The sequence below is a fragment of the Apodemus sylvaticus genome, chromosome 12 (assembly GCF_947179515.1).
Source record: "Apodemus sylvaticus chromosome 12, mApoSyl1.1, whole genome shotgun sequence".
NCBI classification, from domain to species: domain Eukaryota; kingdom Metazoa; phylum Chordata; class Mammalia; order Rodentia; family Muridae; genus Apodemus; species Apodemus sylvaticus.
Window position 1 is genome coordinate 91,485,199 of NC_067483.1, and position 21,192 is coordinate 91,506,390.

Here is a 21,192-nt window from a genome sequence, read left to right on the forward strand (position 1 = left end):
ATTCAGGTGTGAGTGTTGTGTATTTGGGGGTGTGGACAGAATGGAGCTACAGAAAATCCTTTTGCAACATCAATGTGCACTTGTGTAGAAGTACTCGAGATAATGCTAAATTGACAGAGCTAGTCAGCGAAGGTGATGGTTGGACACCTTCGGATCCTAGATCAATATCCGTGGTGAAAGAATGTCTGGGGTCTAAAGCAAACGCCTCCCAGCATTGAGGACATCTGAACCTTCCACAGAGCTGATAATGTTTTATTCCACTTCAATTACTTCACATTTGGTCGTCCTCTCTGAGGGGGTAGGGAGGTATAAAAAGCTCTATTGCTTTAGGATTCTTTAATGCAACTTCTTCACAGTTCACCTGGGCTTTTCCACGCCTTTGAATTCCAGGGTCACTCTTCTGCATCTTCCCTGATATTTTTCTGGCAAGGCGCTGGCAGGCTTGCTCAGCTTCCCACTTCTCTTCACCGGAGACATGCCACGACCAGCGACCCCTCTGATGGACAAAGTTCGGGGAACTGGGAGCCCTGGTGTGGGCCCTTCCATACTCCTCCAGCGCCTCTCATTCTGGCTATTCACGCAGAGCTCTGGCTCCTTCCCGCCAGCGCTTGCTGTTCCAGGCTGGCGCTCCTTGGCTCGCCGAGGGCTCTGCGCCACTGAGGGCCGGGGGCGGCCCAGCACCGGGGGGCGGATGGACTGCGGGTTCCAAAACATCGTGCCGGGGGAGGTGGCCGCGTAAGAAGCCGGGACCGCGGTGGGAGGAGGTCGGTGCCGGGGCTGCGGGGCTTGCGGGGTGTTTGGAGGGCCCGACCACGCCCAGCTCTGCGGGACGGCGCCCACGCTGCCGTTCAGCACGGGCCCCCAGTGGCTGCCCGCACAGAGCCAGGCGTCGTCCTCCGTGTAGCTCTCCGGGGTGCCGCCTTCGGGTTCGGAGTCCGGCTCCTGAGAACAGGCTGGGGACGGCGGAGGAGTGACAGGGGCACGGAAGTAAGGGAACAGGAGCACGGCGCGCAGCCGCCGCGCGGGAGAGCAGTAGGGCAGCCGGAGGGGCAGCGACATCTGCGGGCCGGGCCAAGCGGGGCTGTGGGGAGGCCGGCCCTGTGCACGCTCACGTCCCGCGCGGCGCAGCCACAGCCATGGAGGGACCCGGCTTCGAGTCGTCTCCGGCCTCGGGAAAGTTGGACGGACACTCCACCTGGAGTCAAACGGTGGAATGGAGACCCCGTGAGGCTGATGTCCGCACCAGGGGTTGAGGGAGGGTCAGAAGAACTAGTTTTAGCTGGAGCGACCAGAGCAAGCCATTGACACTTCAGTCCTGGGAAGGGTTAACCGCGTCCTGCCGCCTAGCTTTACATGTAAATAGAGAGCCGCTGCTCCAAGCGGGCCCGGGCTAGCACTTTTAAGTTTTTGATTGGTTGCCAATGACATCACCACCCCGCGTTCTAACACACCAAACCCACAAGCGCGTCCAAGCTGGCCTCCATCCCGCGGCGAGGCCTCGCCCCTTTCTCCGCCCTCCTCGGATTCTTATTGGTCAGAGACCACTGTGATGTAGCGGGCGGCAGTCTTTGGGTCCTCATTGGCGTATTGCGCCGTCGCTCGGAGGCAGCTCCGCCCCCTCCAAAGCTTACATTTACGCTGTAGCAAAAGAGAAAGTAACTCTGTGTTGCTGCTGGGGATCAATGAAGCTGAGTGAATGGGGGCGCACTGCGCGAGCGCATAGCTGGAGCAGGCGCCAGATGGTAGAGGGCTACGCTTATTGATGAAGTAAGTGGAAGACATCACGGTCACTCAGAGCTGGAGGGTGGAGGGTTCCGTGTGTGTGTGTGTGTGTGTGTGTGTGTGTGTGTGTGTGTGTGTGTGTGAGAGAGAGAGAGAGAGAGAGAGAGAGAGAGAGAGAGAGAGAGAGAGAGAGAGAGAGAGAGAGAGAGACTGAGACAGACCCGCATCAGGTAAGGAAGGTCCTAAGGTTTAGTCTTTTGGTCTGGTTGCCTTGGGATGAAGGGGGGAAATGAGTTTTGGTTCGGTTAAGATGCTTATGGCAGTTTTCAAAGCCCAGGGCTTTGCTGATGATGCTCAGTGGTGGCATGGAATAGGGATGCTACGTGCCCCAGGAGTGAGGAAGGAGCATTCTTTAACCACTTGGTTTTTCTTCAGACCCTGTAAGTGGTGGAAGGGAGATTAGCGAGAAAAGGGGGTAGGGGGATAGTGCTATTTATGTGGGAGGTTTCCCGGGCCAGACTGGATGGCTTTGGAGCTCTATCTGCTGCAAGGATGCAGATCTCCGCGCACTCTGCCTGTATGCGAGCAGCACAGTGTGGAGGTACCTACCGGTCCCAGCCTGTGTCTCTGGAAAGTCGTTCCAGGGTCCTTCTCCTAGGAAATGGGCTACCGATCCTGGATGTCCCCTACCAGGTAACAAAATAGCGAAGACTTTGACTGCATTCGTGGTCCAGCTGGGACACAGTTAACAGTTTCTGGAATAGTACTCGCTCCGGAAAAAAAAAAAGATACTACGCCAGGGAGGCAGAGGGAGAGGGAAGAAGGGAGGGAGGAAGGGAGGGAGGCAGGGAAGCAGGAGTTGGATCCTTTGCTCCCAACCAAAGGTGGGTGAGAGAAACCCGAGTCAGTGGGGATATGCCTTACACGGGTGGGTACGTGCTCCTGGGTGCGTGTGTGTGGATTTCGCTGGTGACACTTTGGCTTGATCTCAGAGAACAGTGACCGTTATGAATAGACCGATGATTCTTGGTGTTTTTCCAGACAGCTCTTTTTAAAGTTCGTTTAGATGAGTGGCTCTTGCCTGGGGTTTGATTTTTCTAGTGGAGGAGTCAGAATTGCTATGTTATAGAGTGGCCTTGTGCCTCCTCCGGGGAGGAGATAAGCGATCCATTGCAGGAACCTTTGGAGGAGGCACCCTGTGGGCACTACTTCTGAGGTTCCCAATTAGCCAATCTGTGGTAAAGGGATAAGTGAGGTTGCCCTCATGGAATCCATACTGTTTCCAAGAAGAATATCAGTATAGGGTTGAAACAATTTTTACAAAGTTGCCACTCCAATGGAGATGCAAAGTCTGTATGACAGGATGAAACCCAAGCTTTTTTTTTTTTTTTTTTTTTTTTTTTTGCTTAGGGGCATCGCAGCCTGGGTTGGGGTTCCCAGACCTGACTCCTTTAGAGACTTGGTTTTTGGATAGTTACGCATCATGTAAGGGGCGGGGGCACATGGCTTGATTTGATTTGGAAGAGGCTAATGTGAGCTTTGAATGGGACAATGCTGAGCTTTTCACCAGACCCACCAGAACGGGGAGCAAGATTAGCTCCTAGCCACGGAGACTGGCTTAGGAGGACACATTCCGATTTGCAGAAGGTTAACATCCAGTCCTCTGTGAATGTAGCTCCCAAGCATCTCCATGCATCTCCATGAGCTCCGACAGTGTTCTTGCTTGTCTCTGCCTTGGCTCTGGGGAAAGAAATGAAATACAGTACGTGCCAGGCTGGACAGATGCATCCATCACAGGTGAAACAGACTTCTGTGCAGGAGAGGTGGCTCAGAATAAATCTCAGAACCTTCCTGTCTGCCTTCGCTGTCTTCAGCTCTCTGCATCTTTACCTTCACTAAGGCTGAACTTTGATTCAGGTCCCCGAAAGGAGGTCTCTTCCCATTTCTCACATCATGTCGTTTGATGTTAACCTTTAGTGTCAGAATGGGTGGGGTCCCTCGGGCATGCATCCTCTCTGAACATATCCAAGTGGATTTTAGCCTTTGAAAGTATCATGGCCAAGGGCACCTAGGACTTTGACTTTGCTCAGAGACATGCAGAGGTCTTGCCCGGGGATTGGATGAGACTGACTTTGACGTCATGCGACTTGACTTTTTCTTTCTTCCCCTTCTTTACAGACTCTTGAGTTCTTCTTGAATTGCCAGTTTCCAGCCTCCTCATGCCTCCATCTCCTTTAGACGACAGGGTAGTAGTGGCACTGTCTCGGCCTGTCCGACCTCAGGATCTCAGCCTTTGTTTAGACTCTAGCTACCTTGGCTCTGCCAGCCCAGGCAGTGGTAGCCACACTCCTGTCATTGCCACCGCCGTCGTGACCCTCAAGGCTGCGAATCTGACGTATATGCCCTCATCCAGCGGCTCTGCCCGCTCCCTGAATTGCGGATGCAGCAGCACTAGCTGCTGCACTGTGGCAACCTACGACAAGGATCACCAGGCCCAGACTCAAGCCGTCGCCGCAGGTACTGCCACCACCGCCATAGGAACCTCGACCACCTGCCCAGTTAACCAGATGGTCAACAACAATGAAAATACAGGCTCTTTAAGTCCATCGGGTGGCGTGGGCAGCCCCGTGTCAGGGACTCCCAAGCAGCTAGCCAGCATCAAAATCATCTACCCCAATGACCTGGCAAAGAAGATGACCAAATGCAGCAAGAGTCACCTGCCCAGCCAGGGTCCCGTCATCATCGACTGCAGGCCTTTCATGGAATACAACAAGAGCCACATCCAAGGAGCTGTCCACATTAACTGTGCCGATAAGATCAGCCGGCGGAGGCTGCAGCAGGGCAAGATCACCGTCTTAGACTTGATTTCCTGTAGAGAAGGCAAAGACTCTTTCAAGAGGATCTTTTCCAAAGAAATTATAGTTTATGATGAGAATACCAATGAGCCGAGCCGTGTGACGCCGTCCCAACCGCTTCACATAGTCCTTGAGTCCCTGAAGAGAGAAGGCAAAGAACCCCTGGTATTGAAAGGTAATGATTCTCCCTTGACCCCCCTCCCCTGACATTCCTTCCTCAAATGTGTCCTGATCAGCTAGGTTCCCCCATGAGATTCTTTTATAAGTGGTACCCCAAGGCTCCATGAACCAAAATAGCCTGTCTTCTTGTCTTTACTCCTACCCTTTTCTTATTATTTTAGTATATTAAGAAAATCCAAATAGCAATGAATCTATATCTGAGTCCCAGCTTTGATCTGGCTTCCACTTTGTGATGACTATGACATCTCCCTTGAGATGGTTTGCAAAAATCACTTTGTACAACCAAGATGGTGTCTCTCAAGTCATGTCTTCTCTGGTAGCTCTGTTTCAGTCGGTGAGTGGGTTGGAACGTTTTTTTATCTCTCAAGGTCTGACAAATGAGGATGGACCCGAGGAAGCTGCATCTACAGGTGCCAGTACTTTGTGGGAGAAACTCTTCGTTTCTCACCTGATTGCCTCGATGTTCACATTGCTTATACAGTCATCTTCAACAAAGGCACACATCTTTATCTTAAAGCCTTATGGAAAGTGCGAAGTCTCCAAATGCATGTATTTCTCTGAGGAAGCTGCAGAGGATAGAGCTACGAACTGCCCTACCACTATTCTTTCTGCTATCACCTGACAACAGTTAGCTTCTGTTTCTCCCCTAGAAGGAGTCATGCATCACTTTCCCCTAGTGTAGAATGACTGATGGATGGAAACCCCTCCCCCCCAAAAAAGGAATAGATGACCCAGTCTTCTCTGAGCTTCTGACGTACAGTGTTGGTCTGACCATGTGCATGGTCCACCTGCTCATCTTTGTCCTCCGACACTGTCCTTTTGGCCTCTGAGCATCTTCTGATAATATCTATCTGGTCATGATGGAGCGTGATCTCTCTTCGGTTTGTTTTGAGCCATTTGTGTGAGGGGTGGGGCAGGGGTGGGTTGGGGTGGAGTGTCCCAACTTCAGCACTAAAGGGTTGTGATCATCAGTGGTGCTGGGTTCCTTTGACCGCGTTTCGCATTTAACTTGGGGCAGGCTAGGATTGGTCTTTGTGGGGTAGCTCTAACCATTCCCCTTGCTCTTAGGAATGTGACTCAGTTATCCTTTGCTACGGAGTGCCCCTTCTCACACTAACCCTTTGCCGTCTTTGTGGACAACTGTCACAAAGATGTGGCTTTCTTTGAGGCATGTGGGCTCACAGTTCTACACAGTTCTAGAAGCTCCGGGCACTGTTATGGCGGTAGCAGTAAGTTTTTTTGGAGTCACAAATATGTCAGGGTTCTGTTGTGTAGTTGTGTTCTTCTGAATTTTGTCTGGTTGACTTTTAGAATCCCCTGTGGCTTTAGCCTACTACTCTTCCCTTGGCACTATCCCGTCTTGTCTTCTTTTTTTTTTTTTTTACAGATGAGAAAACACCATCTTCAAATCCCCTACCTATAACAAATAGCTTCGCGGGTTTCTTTTTTCCTCCAGTAGATAGGATAGGTTTTGTAAAAATCAACCCTTTTTGTCTGTGTAATCTAAGAAGAAGAAACAGACAACTTAGTTTATGATGACTGTAAACTCTAAACATAGGGCCGATGAGGCTGTGTGGATTCCAGCCTCTCTCTTGCCATAGAGCTTGGTGGGTTGAGGGATGGACCATCAGTTGCTGAGAAATGTCTCTCTTAGGTACTGCTGAGGAAGAAAGGATTCCTCTACCCATATCCCATAGATACATCGGAGGATCCCTGCAGCCTGGGTTTGCTCCTTGGTGTCAGTGTAAAGACTGCCTCAGTGGGGCGGGGCTGGACACGCTGCTGACCTCACCACCAGGCGCCCAGGGCAGCTGCGCTGAGGGCTCGTCATTTCCGATTGGTTCAACACCGTGGCGGCCAGCTCGGAAGACGCTCTGGTGGTAGAGGTTGGGTTATTTGTAGTTTTGGGGGGAATTTTCCTTCAACTATCTTGGAATTTGGTTGACAATATATAGTTCAGGAGTTAGAGGTCCGGTCGTCTACTCTGTTATCATTATTAAGTTGGTACCTTTGGGAGGAAAGGCCTAAAATCAGGACTGAGTTAGGGAAGAGGTGGAAGAGATGGGACATTGAGTCCCCTGTTAGCCTCTTCTCTGATCAAACCAGAGGTTAATTTCAGAGGAGCGCCCTTGAGGTGGAGGGTGAGGAGCTTTTCTCTCAACAAGCATGGTGTGCAGCCTCTCCGAGGTTCTTGAGTGGATCGAGCAGACCATCCTGGTCTGGCTTCTCTTCTGAGGTTTATTTTAGGACTCACCTTGTTGGTGAGCTAAGATTGTATTTCAGCTAGTGGGGGAGTGGTACCATGTTGGAATGAGTGAGTTTTGCAGGGAGCCTGTGGCTGCTGGGGTGTGGGGGTAGATGGTTAGACTCTATGGTTGGAAGTCCCCAGGCCTTGTTGATTTATTTTCAGAGATTTTTTTTTTTTCAAAGATGCCTGATCCGTCTGAGACTGTGGTTCATGTTTGTAAACAGCGGTTGCTACCCTCCTGTTCCAACTTTTATGTCCCTCAGTTTCAATGCCACATTCTCCATTTTTGGAGCTGCCTGTCAGGCCCAGTGGCGGCCGGGTTGCCATTTTAGTCAAGCAGTGTCAGGTTGGGACGAAACTGATCGGAGGCACAGAAGCCCCTGGGATTAAGTTACTGTTCTAATTTATAGTCTCCGCCCCGCTGTGACCTAGGTCTGAGACTGTGTAGTCGCTGGCTTATTCTTACCCACTGAAGGATATATGGCACCAGACCCTTGCTTCTGGTCAACCTCATCTGAATGATCCAAATGAATAAATCTTTACAGATTCAGTCTTTGAAAGGATTGTAACCTTTTCCAACTAATGTTGATTGTTTTGATCAACTGTAATGTGATTTTAAACCTAAGGAAGGAGGCTGGACAGTCCTTGACCTTCTAAAATGAGAGGTGCTGTTCTGCCGGTGACATCTGTAAGGCTGCTGGGGTCAGGGAAATTATTTGTCCTTTATGCATGTGGGAAGGGCATGTCCCCTACTACCTCTTCATAGTAGCCATGGCCTTTAAAACTTTATGATCAAAAATTTCAAGATGAACACCTTTATTGCCAACCAGATTAAACATGTATTTCCCCAATTTGTCTTCCCTTCCTTGTTTTTGAAATATTCTATGTCATAAACTCCAGTCTACGGTTCAGAGTTACTGTTTTATATTTATAATTGAGCTGGGAGTATTTTACAGAGTGGTGTAGACATTTTTTTTCCCAGCAAAATATGTAGTATCAAATACCTGTCCAGGAGTGTTCTTCAAGTGTGGAATGCCACTGCTAGTGACTGGGTCTTGAGTCTCAGGAGGAGCCTCCCTCCCCTTCCTGGAGACCCCCTTCAGGGCCGGTTTCTGCCTGTGCAATTGGTAAGTCAAAGTCCAGGCCTGTACTTGCTGGGTGCTCTCACAAAGCAATGGCAGACTGTCTGCTATGGATTTCTACAGTTCTGCTTTCTACCAGAAGCTTTTTGAAGGGGTTGTGTGGGTAGGAGTAAGGAGGAAAAAGACTGACAGAGAAGTCGCTTTAAAAGGGTGACACAGAGGGGACGAGTCAGGCAAGGGGGGAGATTTACACTAAAACCTTCCCCCTCTTCTCCACTATGCATTTACATACTAGAAATATTTTCTATTAAAATATACAAACACAGTTGACCTATTTTCACTGTAAAGCTGGCATGTATGTAAAACTATGTAAGTTCATGTTATACGCAGCCACCCAAAGCTCCCAAACCTTTCTCCTAACTCATGAATAAAGAGCTAATTTGGTCTAACAGTTCTCCTCAGTCAAAATAGATTCTGAAATATTTGTTAGTTAGCAATACAGAGTCACATGAATAAATGGCTCCGCCAAGAAACTAGAGACCCTGGGAAAGACCTCGTAGTCGGCTTTCTTTTGGGGGGGGGGAGTAGTATACCCCTCCTTGCTTTGTCTGCTCTTTTAAGACACAGCTACATTGCAAACGTATTTTATTCTTGTAACTGTGGTTCTGAATGCCTGATTAATACCCAAGGGTACATGCCAAACATTAGATCTGTAAGAAAAAGTAGAGACATGTAGGAAGAACGGTGGATCAGCAGGCCGGAGGACTCTACGTTCCTCCATTCGATGTCCTTGGACAGGCTGCTTAGGCCTTTAGTTCTCTGGGCTTCCTCATTGGTCAAAAGAAGGCATGGGTACCTGTGTTGGGCTTGTGATCTTTACTCAGGAATTCAATAAGGAAGGCTTGCAAAGTGCTCAGCAGAGCCCAGATACATGCTGGGTATGCTCTCCCTGTAGCTCAGCAGTATTTCTGTGCATTGAAATGTGTCAGTCAGAAGGTCATTTGTTCTCTTCTCTCCCAGGGGTATAACAACCTAGGTCTAGCTGTGTGCCTACGTGTGTGTGTGTGTGTGTGTGTGTGTGTGTGTGTGTGTGTTGCTAGGGCCTAAAAATAACTTGGTGACTGTTACCTAATTTAAGTAGCGTACAGTTGTGCCAAGTAATTGCAAAAACACGTTGGGTCAAGAGGCTGAGTAATTTGGGCATACCCTAGAATTATTTATTTGTAGGGAAGCTTAGGAAAATGGGATGATAAATCTGTCCAGCTAATGTCCTGGATGGAATAACGAAAGTCTAAAACTTTTCAACTTTGTCGTCTCTGGCCTCGCCTCGATTTATTTTTGGAAGGAGGATTGTAGTCTGACTATAAAAGGGTAGGTGGAAGGAGGAGGGGGTGTGGGCTGCTGCAAGCCAGAGCCCAGAGAGGAGCTGGAGTGTGAGGGAAGAGGAGGGGCTGATGCTCGCTTGTTTCTCTGAGTGGGCTCTGAATGCTCCCCTGAAGGACACAGACTAGCTCGTCCTCCTGCCCTCATTCAATCCCAGTGAAAGACAAAGGAACTTGAGCACACCCCCCTCCCCACCCTATTCTTACCCCTCTGCTCTGCATAGGTAGGTTTTCCCATGACTCTACAGGAGTTTGGGTGACCCCTCAGTGATGACATCCCAGAGGCTTGGGTTTGCTCTATTGTGAGAGTCGATAGTTCTTCCTAGTATGGGATAATGGAGAGTAGGTACGTGTAAAGAGTGGTCCATCCAGCTAAGTCAGCCCCCATGGCTTTGAGATGCTATCGCAACTTAAACAGGGGAAAGGGCAAATTGGTCTGAGCCCAGGACTCTGAATCATTACCCGGTCAGAACCAAACTGGGTTGAACTGAACCGGGATCAGTAGCCTAGGTTGTCGAAAGATGAGTTCAGGAAACTCTTGGCAGTGTGGTGGGTAGTAGTCACTGATTGCAAACCAAGAAACCGACAGGAAAGCAGCACACCTAGTTACATTTCTAAAGCATGTTTCTCTAGGAGGCAGGCATGAGTTGTGAGAAGGGTGACTAGGTGTGTTTCCCTGCTAAGTCTGTTGGTTGCCAACACACCAGGTGGTCTGATGAGATCACAAGGGACGAAGAGGTCCCTGGGCAGAGACCCTCAGAGGCCAGGGAGGCCTCTGTAACAGGCCGTGTTCCCTCAGATCTTCTCAGCTGTGATCAACAGTCATCTCCATTCTCCAAGGTCCCTGGAGAGTAGTTATAGATATAAATTATGGGCACATGATGGTGCTTAGGCAACTTTATCCACTTTGGTACCAAATAACCAACTGCACACTAAAGATATTTTGTTTGTTTTTGTTTTGAGATGGGGTCACTGTGGAGTTCAGGCTAGCCTTGAACTTGCAGCCGTTGTCTTCCCTCTGCTGCCTAATGCTGGGTTTATGGACACGTGTTACCATATCCAGGTTCAGAATAGAAATTCCGATCCTCAGAATGGTCGGTCTTTTAATCAACTCTGGAAGGTTGTTGATTCTATGCTGTCACTACTAGATGATTGATAGTCTGTTGCTCAGGCTCCTCCCCTCCCCTCCCCCCATCTCCCACCTTCCACCCCCTACCCCGCCCCCCCCAAAAGATTTTGATTCATTTGGTGTAAGGTACAGCTTGCACACATGCCAAGATTTTGAAAAGCTCCCCACATGATTCTCCTGCACAGTGAAATTGGAAAACCATTGATCTAGTTCAAGCTCCTTATGCAGTTATGGAAATGAGGCCTGGAGAGGTTTATGACTAATCCAAGGTCACATGCGTGATTAATTTCAGAACCTTGGTCTTTGGTGCTGAAATGGGTCTTGCTAGGTTCATAGACTGGTGCATGTTATTACCACATAGCAGCACCATCCCATGTATAGTGTCAGACACAAAATAAAATAATCCCCTTAGTCGTTTTGAATACTAGTACCGTTTAGGTTTTCTAGTTTCCATCCAGAACAGAAAAAGACTTAAGTCGAAGGATTTTGGAAACCAGTACCTGATGGTGGAGATTTTACCTAGGTCCTGGAATATGGGCCAACTATTAGCATTGATTTAATCCCATTTTCTTAGGGACTTAATATTTTAAGGAAGAGCTAAAAAATATGCCAAGGTACATCCAGATCAAGGGTTGGGAAAGGGCTATGGAAGTAAGTACTTGCTCAGGGGCAAGGGCCTAGGCAGGCTTTCCAGAGCTGCAAGCCAAAAAGAAAAAAAGAAAAAGAAAAAGTACACTTCAGCATCTCAGATGCATCTCAGATGCTAACAGCTCTTTGGCAGGTAGCATCATGGTAGGAGAAGCTGGTGGGTAGAGGGGTTAGATCATAGGTCTCATGACTGCTCATAGTCCCGTCTGTGAAGTGCTGTGTGGATCTGGAGAGTATGCTCTGTCGGTGTTTGCGATCTGAATGTGAGGAAGAGAGAGAGCGTCCAGGGGCCTTCGGCTGCATACGTGCGCTTGTGTTTGCGCTTTCCTCATCCCCCAGCCTGTTTAGAGAACAGGCAGATGCTCTTCTGCTAAGTGTCTTTGTGCTGTTCCCCCTGCTTTCTTTTTTGAGGCCGTTTCTAGCTTTGTCTGAGAACACGAAGGGCCTACAGGATTCCTTTCCAGGCCTGCAGCCTGCAAAGAAACGATTTGTTGTTTTTAATGGAAAGGGAAATACTACATGTTCTTTCTGCTTCTGCAGTTGAGGCAGACAGGGTCCCTCTGTGTAGCAGAGTGGAACTTTGTCATTTGAGCCTCAACTGTTTGGACATGTTTCTGATAGGAACAAGACCTGGGTTTAATTTCACTTTGCGTCCCTTGTGAGAGAACAGACACACGAAGTAAACAGGCCAGTCAAACAGTGCTTCAGAGAAAGGTTTTGACCTGTTTTTAATGTTTTAACACACACACACACACACACACACACACACACACACACAGCACACACGCACACACACATTCTCTCTCTCTCTCTCTTCCCTTCTTTCTCTCCCCCCCCTCTCCATTCTGAGATGTGAGGAGGCTAGGATGAAAACTTAGCTCTCATTGGTTCCAAAGCCTTTGCTGTTTCCTTTATGTGATGAAGTTTCTATATATGAGTTTCTTTGTGCTGTTACTGTGAGAAGGTGCTCCAGCCAAAAGCCAGTAAGGGTTTCTTTTGACTCCCAGTTTAATGGGACATACTGTCTACCCTGGAGGGGGGGATGCAACTGCTGGAGTTGAGGCGGCTGGATCCGTGGTATATAACCAGGAAGCAGGAAGAAGTGGGTGGCTGTACCCAGCTTGCTTTCTCTGTTTTCTCCTGGGGCCCAACCCCACAGGAATGGTGACACCAGCTGTTGGGTCTTTCCAACTTAACCTAGTCAAGTAATCTTTCACAGGTGTACCTGGATACTTTTTTCCTGCTGATTTTAGGTCCATTTATAAACCCTCTTTGGTAAATTTTCATTGGCTACATTTACTGTGTACCATCTGTGCTACTGATTTAGATTCTGACCTTACTAATTAAGAAAAATTAAAGAGTCGAACACCCAATGAGTGGGCATTTATTTTCAAAGTCTGTCTAGTTCAGCCCCTGCCTTAAAACAAACTTTCATTGTGAGGTGAAGGAAGGCACTGTTCACATTCAGCTTGATAGTGCTTTCTAATCCTGAAGGGTTTTTTTCCCTATAGATGTTTACGTCCAGAAGCCAAGAACAAAATCTCCATGTTATGTTTGTTTTCAGAATATACCTATGCCAGATATTATTACTTAAAAGTTAGTAAGTCCGCACTCGCCTCCCGCTAGCAAGACCCATCTTTTATGTAGTTTTAAAAAGGAAGGTTCATTTTCCTTTGCATAGGAAATCAGCTGTGCCAGCTTCCCCAGGAGATAAAGGCAGTTTCCTCTTAAGGATTTGTGGCCTTCCCACCGCTGTGATGAAGAAATTCCCAATGGAAAGCAAGCTAAGGGAGGAAGGTTTTATTCTGGCTTACGGTTTGAGGGCCCATCATGTTGAGGAAGGCCCAGTGGCAGAAACACAAGAGGATGCTTACTCAGTCTGGGCTCACCAGGCTTTCTCCCTCTTTAAGTTGGGGGAGACCTCCAGCCTATGAGGTGGGACCTTTACGACATTTTGAAACATTCTTATAGCCACATCAGAGGTACGACTCCTACTGAGTTTCAGTCCAGTCAAGTAGACAAGATGAGAGAGCCTAGGTCTGCTCTCTTGTCAGCTTGTCATCCAAACACATCACTAGCAAACCATCAGTCTGTGTTCTGCCCTGGCGAAGTAGAAGTTCCTTTACAAAGAGAAAGTTGGTGTGGATTCAGTACAGAATCTGACTTCTTTAATGTTTTATTTATGACTTGCGCCTCCTCACTGCCCCACCCCAGACTTGAATTTCATGGAAAAACAAACCAAGTCCAGCTGTTCTTTGTGTGTCCCTGAAAGGGTTTGCTTCTTGCCTTACACAGGGAGTAGACCCCACTGGGCATCTGCTGCCCACCCCTGACATCAAGTATGTACAAGAAACACGCCTGATCCAGGGATGGTGTCGGGCTCATTTGATTCATCTTGTGTCTGAAGTGAGAAGCACCATGAAGGGTAGGACATTGCTGCCCAGTTCAATACCTTCTATTTTATTTATTCCATGGAAGGAATAATCTCACACCCTTTGAATCATGGCCCTGAGCTCTGCTACCAGCCACTGCACTAAACAGTACCAGATGTTGCTACTGGAAAAAGAGAAGAAAAATAAATCAGATGGGAGGAAGGGCCAGGAAGGGCCAGGAGGCATGGGGGGAGGGGAGGGCAAGGCAGAGGCTGGAGCGCTGTCATAACCTGGAGATCAGGTGACAGCTACAGACTCTGCCCTCAGGCTTGAGTTCTGGGCCCAAGGATTCAGTTCCAGGCTGTTTTCACTGCCTCCATTTTGAAATGGTTAAGACTTGAACAGACTTCACAGAGGACAGATACTGAAGAAAAATGGACCATTTTCCTGTGTTTTGTACTTCCGTGCTTATAAGGAAATCATTTTTTTTAAATGATAAGATTTTGAAAAGAACAGGTCATATCATTCTCTCAATGTGATATTTCAATGGGCCATTCTGGCTGCTGACTGGCTTCCACTCGTTCCTGAATTCAGTTGCCCTGAAATAAAAAAAAGAGAGAGGGCAGGAAAGACCAGGGGGCGGGATGTGTGGTTGGTAATGTGCACTTGGCATAGTGGGGGGGTGGGGGCTGGACGATGGGCAGACACAAAAAACTGTTCTTTTGATTTCAAGTCTGAGCACCTTTCAGGCTGATCACATATCTGTTTAAAGATGGGCTGTGGGTCTCCTTGGTGAGTGGATTGTCTTGAAGGTGCCTTGCATTAAATACAGCTTCCCTTCCCCCAATTCCTTGGCTGTCCTCGAGTGAAAATTCCAGTGTATTTTTTAGAACAGCGTCCTACTCAGTCCATAAAGCTGATGACTTTGCAAGGGATCTATATCCGGGTTCTATCTCAGACTCTGGAAACCTTAACGTATCCATAATGTGTCAGAAGTTTTTGGTTTTCTGTTTGTTTTGGTTTTGGTTGTAACTCAATTAGAGAAACCTGTGAAATGGTGATGTTATTTCTGATATTTATGAAGCATTTCCGTACTGTCAATGTCCTGTGTCATCAGTGGCTTTGATTCAGAGATTCAGGCCCTTGACCTGGTACATGATGAACCTGGGCATCTTAAGAAGGAACTTCTAATAAGTATACGTTTAAATGTCTGGAACCTTGATAATATAGATATGGAGGTCTTAAGTATGACTATACCCCACTCTCTGTAGTGGGCACTGGATGCTGCAGCAGAAAGGCAGGTGTAGAGCTAAGAAGAATGAGTCAGCAGAAGATGTGGTTGGTCCCTGTGACTCCATCCCTGAGTGCTCAGATCTCTGGCTTTGGCTGTCTAGTTAGTGGGGATTGGGACATTAATTACAAATTTTCCATCTTGCATGTAAAGCCTGGGTGTCTAGTGGGCCATCATTTTGCTTTGAGAAATGGGCTTCCCTGAGACAAGCCCACAGACCCACCCACCATCCACCTGCCCCCGGTTGCTGGGTTTTGACCCCTCCTTTTCTGTTCCGTCTGGCTTGTTCTTCCCTCATGCAGTCCAAGGCTGAGATGCTACTAGGGGTTAGAGGGAGAGGGTAGTTAAGTGACCTCAGGAGCCTGTATAGGGAGTAACACACTCTTAGGCAGGCTCCTGTCTCAGGATCAGGTACCCAGCTTCATATGTTGGAAACGTGGAAACTCAAAAGCCCCTTATGAGGTGTTATCACCTCACCCCAGACATCTCAGGTCCCCTCTCCTCCCTTCTTCCCCTTTCACTTTCCCTCCCCCACTCCAAGACTTCTTTTTTCCTCTCTTTTTTCGGCAGGGTTTCATGTAGCCCAGGCTGGCCGGCCTTCAGTTCACCATTACTGAGGATGACCTCCTGCTTCTGCTTCCTGTCATGCACCGCCAGACCTAACCCTCCTGGGCTGTTTGGTGAATCTGTGATTCTGCCTTGCTTGATAACATATTCGACCTTCCTATGATAATTATACTAATTTCAGAGGACAAGGAAGTTGTGGAAGTTGGTTATCAGGAGCCAGGATTCCAGGGCTGATGATGACTTGGACTTTTGATCTTGTCATTTGACACTTGGACAAGTCTGTGCCTTGGTGGCCACATCTGTGAGAATAGAGATAATGATGATGTTCACATAAGATGGGGACAAGGGTAGGAGCTAGGGAGGATAAATTACATAGTTGTTTATTTAAGTACTATAAACGATGTCTGGCCTGCAAAGGCTGATATTGATTAAAAACTCTCCATAATTATAATATAAAATAGTTATAGTAATAAGCCATCTACTTCTTTTCTTATGAACTATTAAGTAGCATCACACCATAAAATGATCTGACGTCAGTACTAAAGCAATAGGAAAAGCTTTGCTGCTTACCAGATCTTCCTGTTTCAATATTTGGAAAAGTCAGTATTTCACTGAGATGGACAGATGACTACACAGGTCCTTTCGTTTTTTTCAGGATTGCTGCTATGCTGGAAAAAAAAATGCATGCAAATTCTCTTTAAGAAAAACTGCTGAAAATTGAGTGCTAGAAAAGCTGTTAATATACACTTACTGTTAGAACATTAAGAACATTTCACAATGGAAAAAAAAAAAGATCTATGAACCCTGCCCTGACCACCCTGGTTTCATTTTTACATATCCTCTTCATCCCTTACCCATATATGTGCATGTTTTGCAGAGTCTCATATAGAAACTCTAGCTGATTCTCACTTTATGCTGCAGGGTCCCTTATTTCCTGCATGGTCAACATAGATTTTCTTCTTCAATGCTGTCATCTGTTTAGTGGCCAAATGGCCACTAGGATCTTAAACCCGAGAAAGGTCTGGGGGAACCCCTTGCTTCAGAAGTGTCTACATCTTAGACTGACCCCCTTTGGAGGAGTGAATGCCAGCTGTCAGCCTGTCAGGATTTATCTTTTCTGTTGTCCTAAATCACTTTCGATTTTTAGCTGCCAATCAAAGTCCTCAGGGTTAAGGGAAATCTCTGTCCTTGACCCACTGCCCCTTGGCTCTGTCTGGTGTGTGAGTGTACTATACGTCATCTGATACGCGGGCTGTGATCCTGGGTTTGTTCTTTGGGTGGGGCATGATGAGGCAGTTTGTAAGCCCCAAGCAGCCTGATATTCTGTAGAACTAGAAAATTAGCCAGGGTTATAAACAATCCCCTCTCTGAATCACTCACAGTATTACACTGTTGATAAAACACTTTATTACCTTTGGGGCGGGTGTGTGTGTGTGTGTGTGTGTGTAATATGTATGTCACGTCATGTCACATCACAGCACAAGTGTGGAGGTCAGAATTCAGCCTGAGACTCTGTTCTCACTTTCCACCATGTGGGTCCCAGGATCTCAGGTTATCGAGCTTGGCAGCAAATTACCTTTACCTTCCAAGATCTCTCATTGGCCTTGGTAGAACACACTAAAATGTCAGCGCAAACAGAAAAAAAGCTAGACTCTGTGAGATGCTAAGTATATACATTTATTTCCCCCATGTCCCAGTTTTAGGCCCACTAAGGTCCCCAGAGTCTTTAAGCAAACTCAGAAACACAGGACCATGAATATAATCAGAATGGGAAGAATCCCCATCAGTCCTTTTCTGCAAAGGTAAAATACCCTTTAAATAGGAGTTAATTCTCTAGCAGATAATTAGCTTGTCTTCCTTGATAAAGTGCATGCTAGGTTGAACTTATTATAATTAATTTTGCACGTCATGTAACAGTCCACTATGCCTACACTTACTCTACCGATCTCTGTTCTCAGCCAGAGGAGAGCTCGATGCCCAGTCCACCGTGGTGAGCTTTCATGGAACTAGAGAGATACCCGGATGATGATGCCTGATAGGCTCCCATAAGTAGGGGATGTGACCGTGAAATACCACCATTAACAGGCATTGAGCTTTCAGATTGATGAAGGTGTGTGTGTGGGTGTGGGTATGTATAAAGGCCAAAAGTCAGCATTGCATGTCTTCTATCTGTACTCTCCTCCTTATAGTTTTTTACATGGTAGTGACGTGTGTCTGTGTGTGTGTATACACACATGTGAGCACACACGTTTGTGCACTCTATCTGTGAAGGTCAGAGGGTAACTTTCAGTCCCTCGCTGCAGGGTCCAGGAATCAAACTTGTGCACTCACATCTGTGTATCGTGCCCTTCCCTGAGAGCTGTCTCTCTCACCTGACTTCTGGCTTGAGACTTGCTTTCTTACAGAACCCTAAGCTCACACTTGGGCTGCATTGGTTGGATCATCAACCCCCCTCTAAGATCTTTGTCTCACTAGCTAACCCCTGAGGTGTGTACCACTGCACCTGGCTTTTGTGTGGTCGCCAAGGGCCACAACCTCACTTCCTCATGCTTCTTCTGCTTGTGCCTAACTCCTGGGCTATCTCCTCAGGCCACATTCCACATCTTCTGTAAAACGTTTGGGAACTGTTCTGAATCCTGAGAGCCAGATGCTCCAAAGCTGTCCAAATAGTGACCCTGACTCTAAGCTCACACTTGGGCTGCATTGGTTGGATCATCAACCCTCCTCTGAGATCTTTGTCTCACTAGCTAACCCCTGAGGTGTGTACCACTGCACCTGGCTTTTGTGTGGTCGCCAAGGGCCACAACCTCACTTCCTCATGCTTCTTCTGCTTGTGCCTAACTCCTGGGCTATCTCTTCAGGCCACATTCCACATCTTCTGTAAAACGTTTGGGAACTGTTCTGAATCCTGAGAGCCAGATGCTCCAAAGCTGTCCAAATAGTGACCCTGACTCCTTTGAGCCTCTGATTTCCTGGTTCTCTGTGTACAGCTTTTTCCACACTGTGGAGTGGGGTTCCTGGCTGGATGGGACTGACTGGTGGGTGGCTGGTGACTGGTGGGTGGCTGGTGGGTGGCCGGTGGCCCACGGTGGCTCTGAAATTAGCCCATGAGGACCACGAACATCATTTTGTGACTCAGTAGGCCCCAGCTCCTTCCTTCAGCTTTCCCTCCTCCAGAGCTCTTTCCAGAGCTCTTCACAGCCCTCAAACCTTTCCCATCTGGCCACATGGGGTCTTCCAGGGGTCTTTGCCCATCAAAAGCCATTATCCGTGGCTACTTGATTTTGTAAGGATTGTAACATGTGCTGATGTAATAATGTACACGCTTGGGAACAGAACAGATAATGGGATGGAGTGTTCTTTTCTGGAGAAGAGTGGCCATTTCACATCGATGGGGGAGACAGCTCACTTTCTGCTACAGTGTAGCTTGTAGAACCATTATTTTTTTGGTACTGGTCACTAACTCTGCCCATGTGAGCACATGTATTCACATACAAACACATTCTCTCCTTTCTGTTAACTTGGCCAGATAGTGATGATTTTGGCACTCAGCAGGGACTCATTGAATGGGGACATCCCCTCTACCTGAGCTGTCATCTCCTGGTAGCTGTACCCTGTCTGATTCTGGTCACCAGAGCTAGTCGAAGCAGCTCTCAATCATACAGATCAGATTTCAAAAACCCTTCTTGGGTTGCAGTGTGAAAGGCTCAGCTGAGTGTTGAAACCATAATTTGGTCAAATATGTTATTAGTGTTAATTTTGGCCCGATTCCCTTTACATCGTTCTCGGTAGTGACTAGAAAAATAGTCATACTGCGTAGTAGCCTGCTGACATTTCTATCCAGTGAGGCCAATCTTCGTCTGATAATAAGTTATCACCTCTTTCTAAGATGAGAAAATAGAGGTTGAGAATGGTTCACAGAGTCACTCAGAGTCACACTGAAGTCACCTGAAGGCTAGGCTGACACCCAGGTCCACAGTGTTTATGGCTATGGACTTGTAAATTGATTTTTTTTCTGCCCTCTGTCCCTGAGTTGTGGAGATGACCTCTCACCCTCTGGAATCTACAGAGATAAGGGCCCCTGAGTTGTTCCTGCAGAGCCCCTTGCCTCACACCTGAGTTTATGTTAATGAGATGACTCAGGGGACAAGCTGGTCATCTATCAGAAGGGCCAGCCCTGTGACTGGCCCTGAAGCTTGGAATGCAGCCAGCCTCTGCAGAAGAGGCAAGCTGGATTGAGGATTAAGTTCAGTCACGGGGCCGATGATGAATCAATTCCAGTTGCACCTAAGGAAACACTAACATAGAAGCCTGGCCCCCTGTGCTCAGGCTGCACCCTCTCCTTGCACACAGGGACATGCCGGCAGGGTGGAGTGTCGTAATGCCACACGACTGAACACAGAAGTTCAGGGTTTGGGATACTCAGGCCTACCCGGTGTACGGCTTCCTTTCGCTGCATCCTTCCTAGTAAAGCACAAACAAAAGCGCTTTCCTGAGTTTGGCGAATCACCATAGTGGCTTGTCAAACACAGGGTATCATCGGGGAAGCAGAAAACTGGTGACTATTTAGTCAGAGGTGCTAGTGGCCTGAGAGACCCTGCACTTGCAGTGAGGGCAGCTGTGTTGGAGACTGTGGCCTTCCACAGGAGTCACCCTTGGAGTCTCTGTGGGCAGAGCTCTGTCTGAGCTGCACTACCGTGTTCTGAGGTTAAAGCACCAGGCGTCTACTTGAAGGCCCTGGTGGTGAGAGAATACCTCACCCTTGGAGAGGTAGCGAGACTCGCTTGTTTCCCTAGCCCCATCTCCTTGGTGACACAGGAAGCCTCACTCTACTCTTACAAAATGATGTGGTCTTGGGAAGCCGGCTTTACACTACAAAGCTTCTGTGTCAGCAGGCAGAACTGTGATATTTTGAGGCCCAAGACCCTCCCGCCTTTGAGGGCCCCCTCAATTTCAACTCCTAGGCGTTACCTCAGGGATACAGTGCATGCTAGCCTCTTTTCTACAAGAAGTTCTTCAATATTGATGTTGAGACTTTGTTCCAGTAAGGAATCTGGTATATGGGAAACCCCTAAGGAAGGGATTTGCATTATTTGGTCATTTGCATTGTTAGGATTCATGCTTATGGTGTGATTTACGGTATTTCATAGATATGGTGTCAACTCCAACAGAGTTGCTGTGGATACCTCTGTTTGGATATTTTAGCCATGATCTTGTATGGTTATTTTTGTCTATTTTGTTTTGCTTTCGCCTTCCTGGCTTAAAATAGACAAGGTCTCCCCCATGATCCTATTCACCATTAGTTTTTAGCTATGCTCAGACTAGTCCTGGTCAGCTAAACCTTAGGTCACCAGCTCCTAGAAAGTTTGACTTCTCTAGGCATGTGATGGGGCCACCGTGGAAGGGTTTCTATGAAAAGAAAAAATAAAACCAGTTATTACTTGGAGGGGAGGGGGTCCCCACAAGAAACAGGACTGAATCAGAATCCGAAGAACTGTAAGATCTGAAATCTGTTTAACCTGGTTTGGTCCTGGGAGCTTCCCACTCTGTCGCCAATGCAGGCTTGCTCATTAGAGGTTTAATGATGGCGGTAGCCCAGGCAAATAACTGACAACAGCTCTCACTGAGGGTGTCGGTGGCTCCCTGCCCCCTCAGTGAGGGTGAGGGTGAGGGTGAGGGTGAGGGTGAGGGTGAGGGTGAGGGTGAGGGTGAGCGT

General features: G+C 47.8%; 2 protein-coding genes across 2 annotated transcripts in view; one reads left to right on the top strand and one right to left on the bottom strand.

Moving 5' to 3' along the window:
- Positions 1-246: 246 nt before the first annotated feature.
- Positions 247-1,382, bottom strand: LOC127697384 (translation initiation factor IF-2-like). The gene has a single exon (XM_052200500.1). It carries the CDS (start codon positions 1,057-1,059, stop codon positions 358-360), a length of 702 nt encoding a protein of 233 aa, XP_052056460.1. The 5' UTR covers positions 1,060-1,382; the 3' UTR covers positions 247-357.
- A 261-nt stretch (positions 1,383-1,643) lies between these two features.
- Dusp10 (dual specificity phosphatase 10) overlaps positions 1,644-21,192 on the top strand; it is a 40,505-nt gene continuing 20,956 nt past the window's right edge. The window contains exons 1-2 of the mRNA XM_052200807.1: positions 1,644-1,767; positions 3,901-4,752. Of these exons, the coding sequence (XP_052056767.1) occupies positions 3,942-4,752 (811 nt within the window). The 5' untranslated portion in view covers positions 1,644-1,767; positions 3,901-3,941. The remainder of the gene's footprint in view (positions 1,768-3,900; positions 4,753-21,192) is intronic.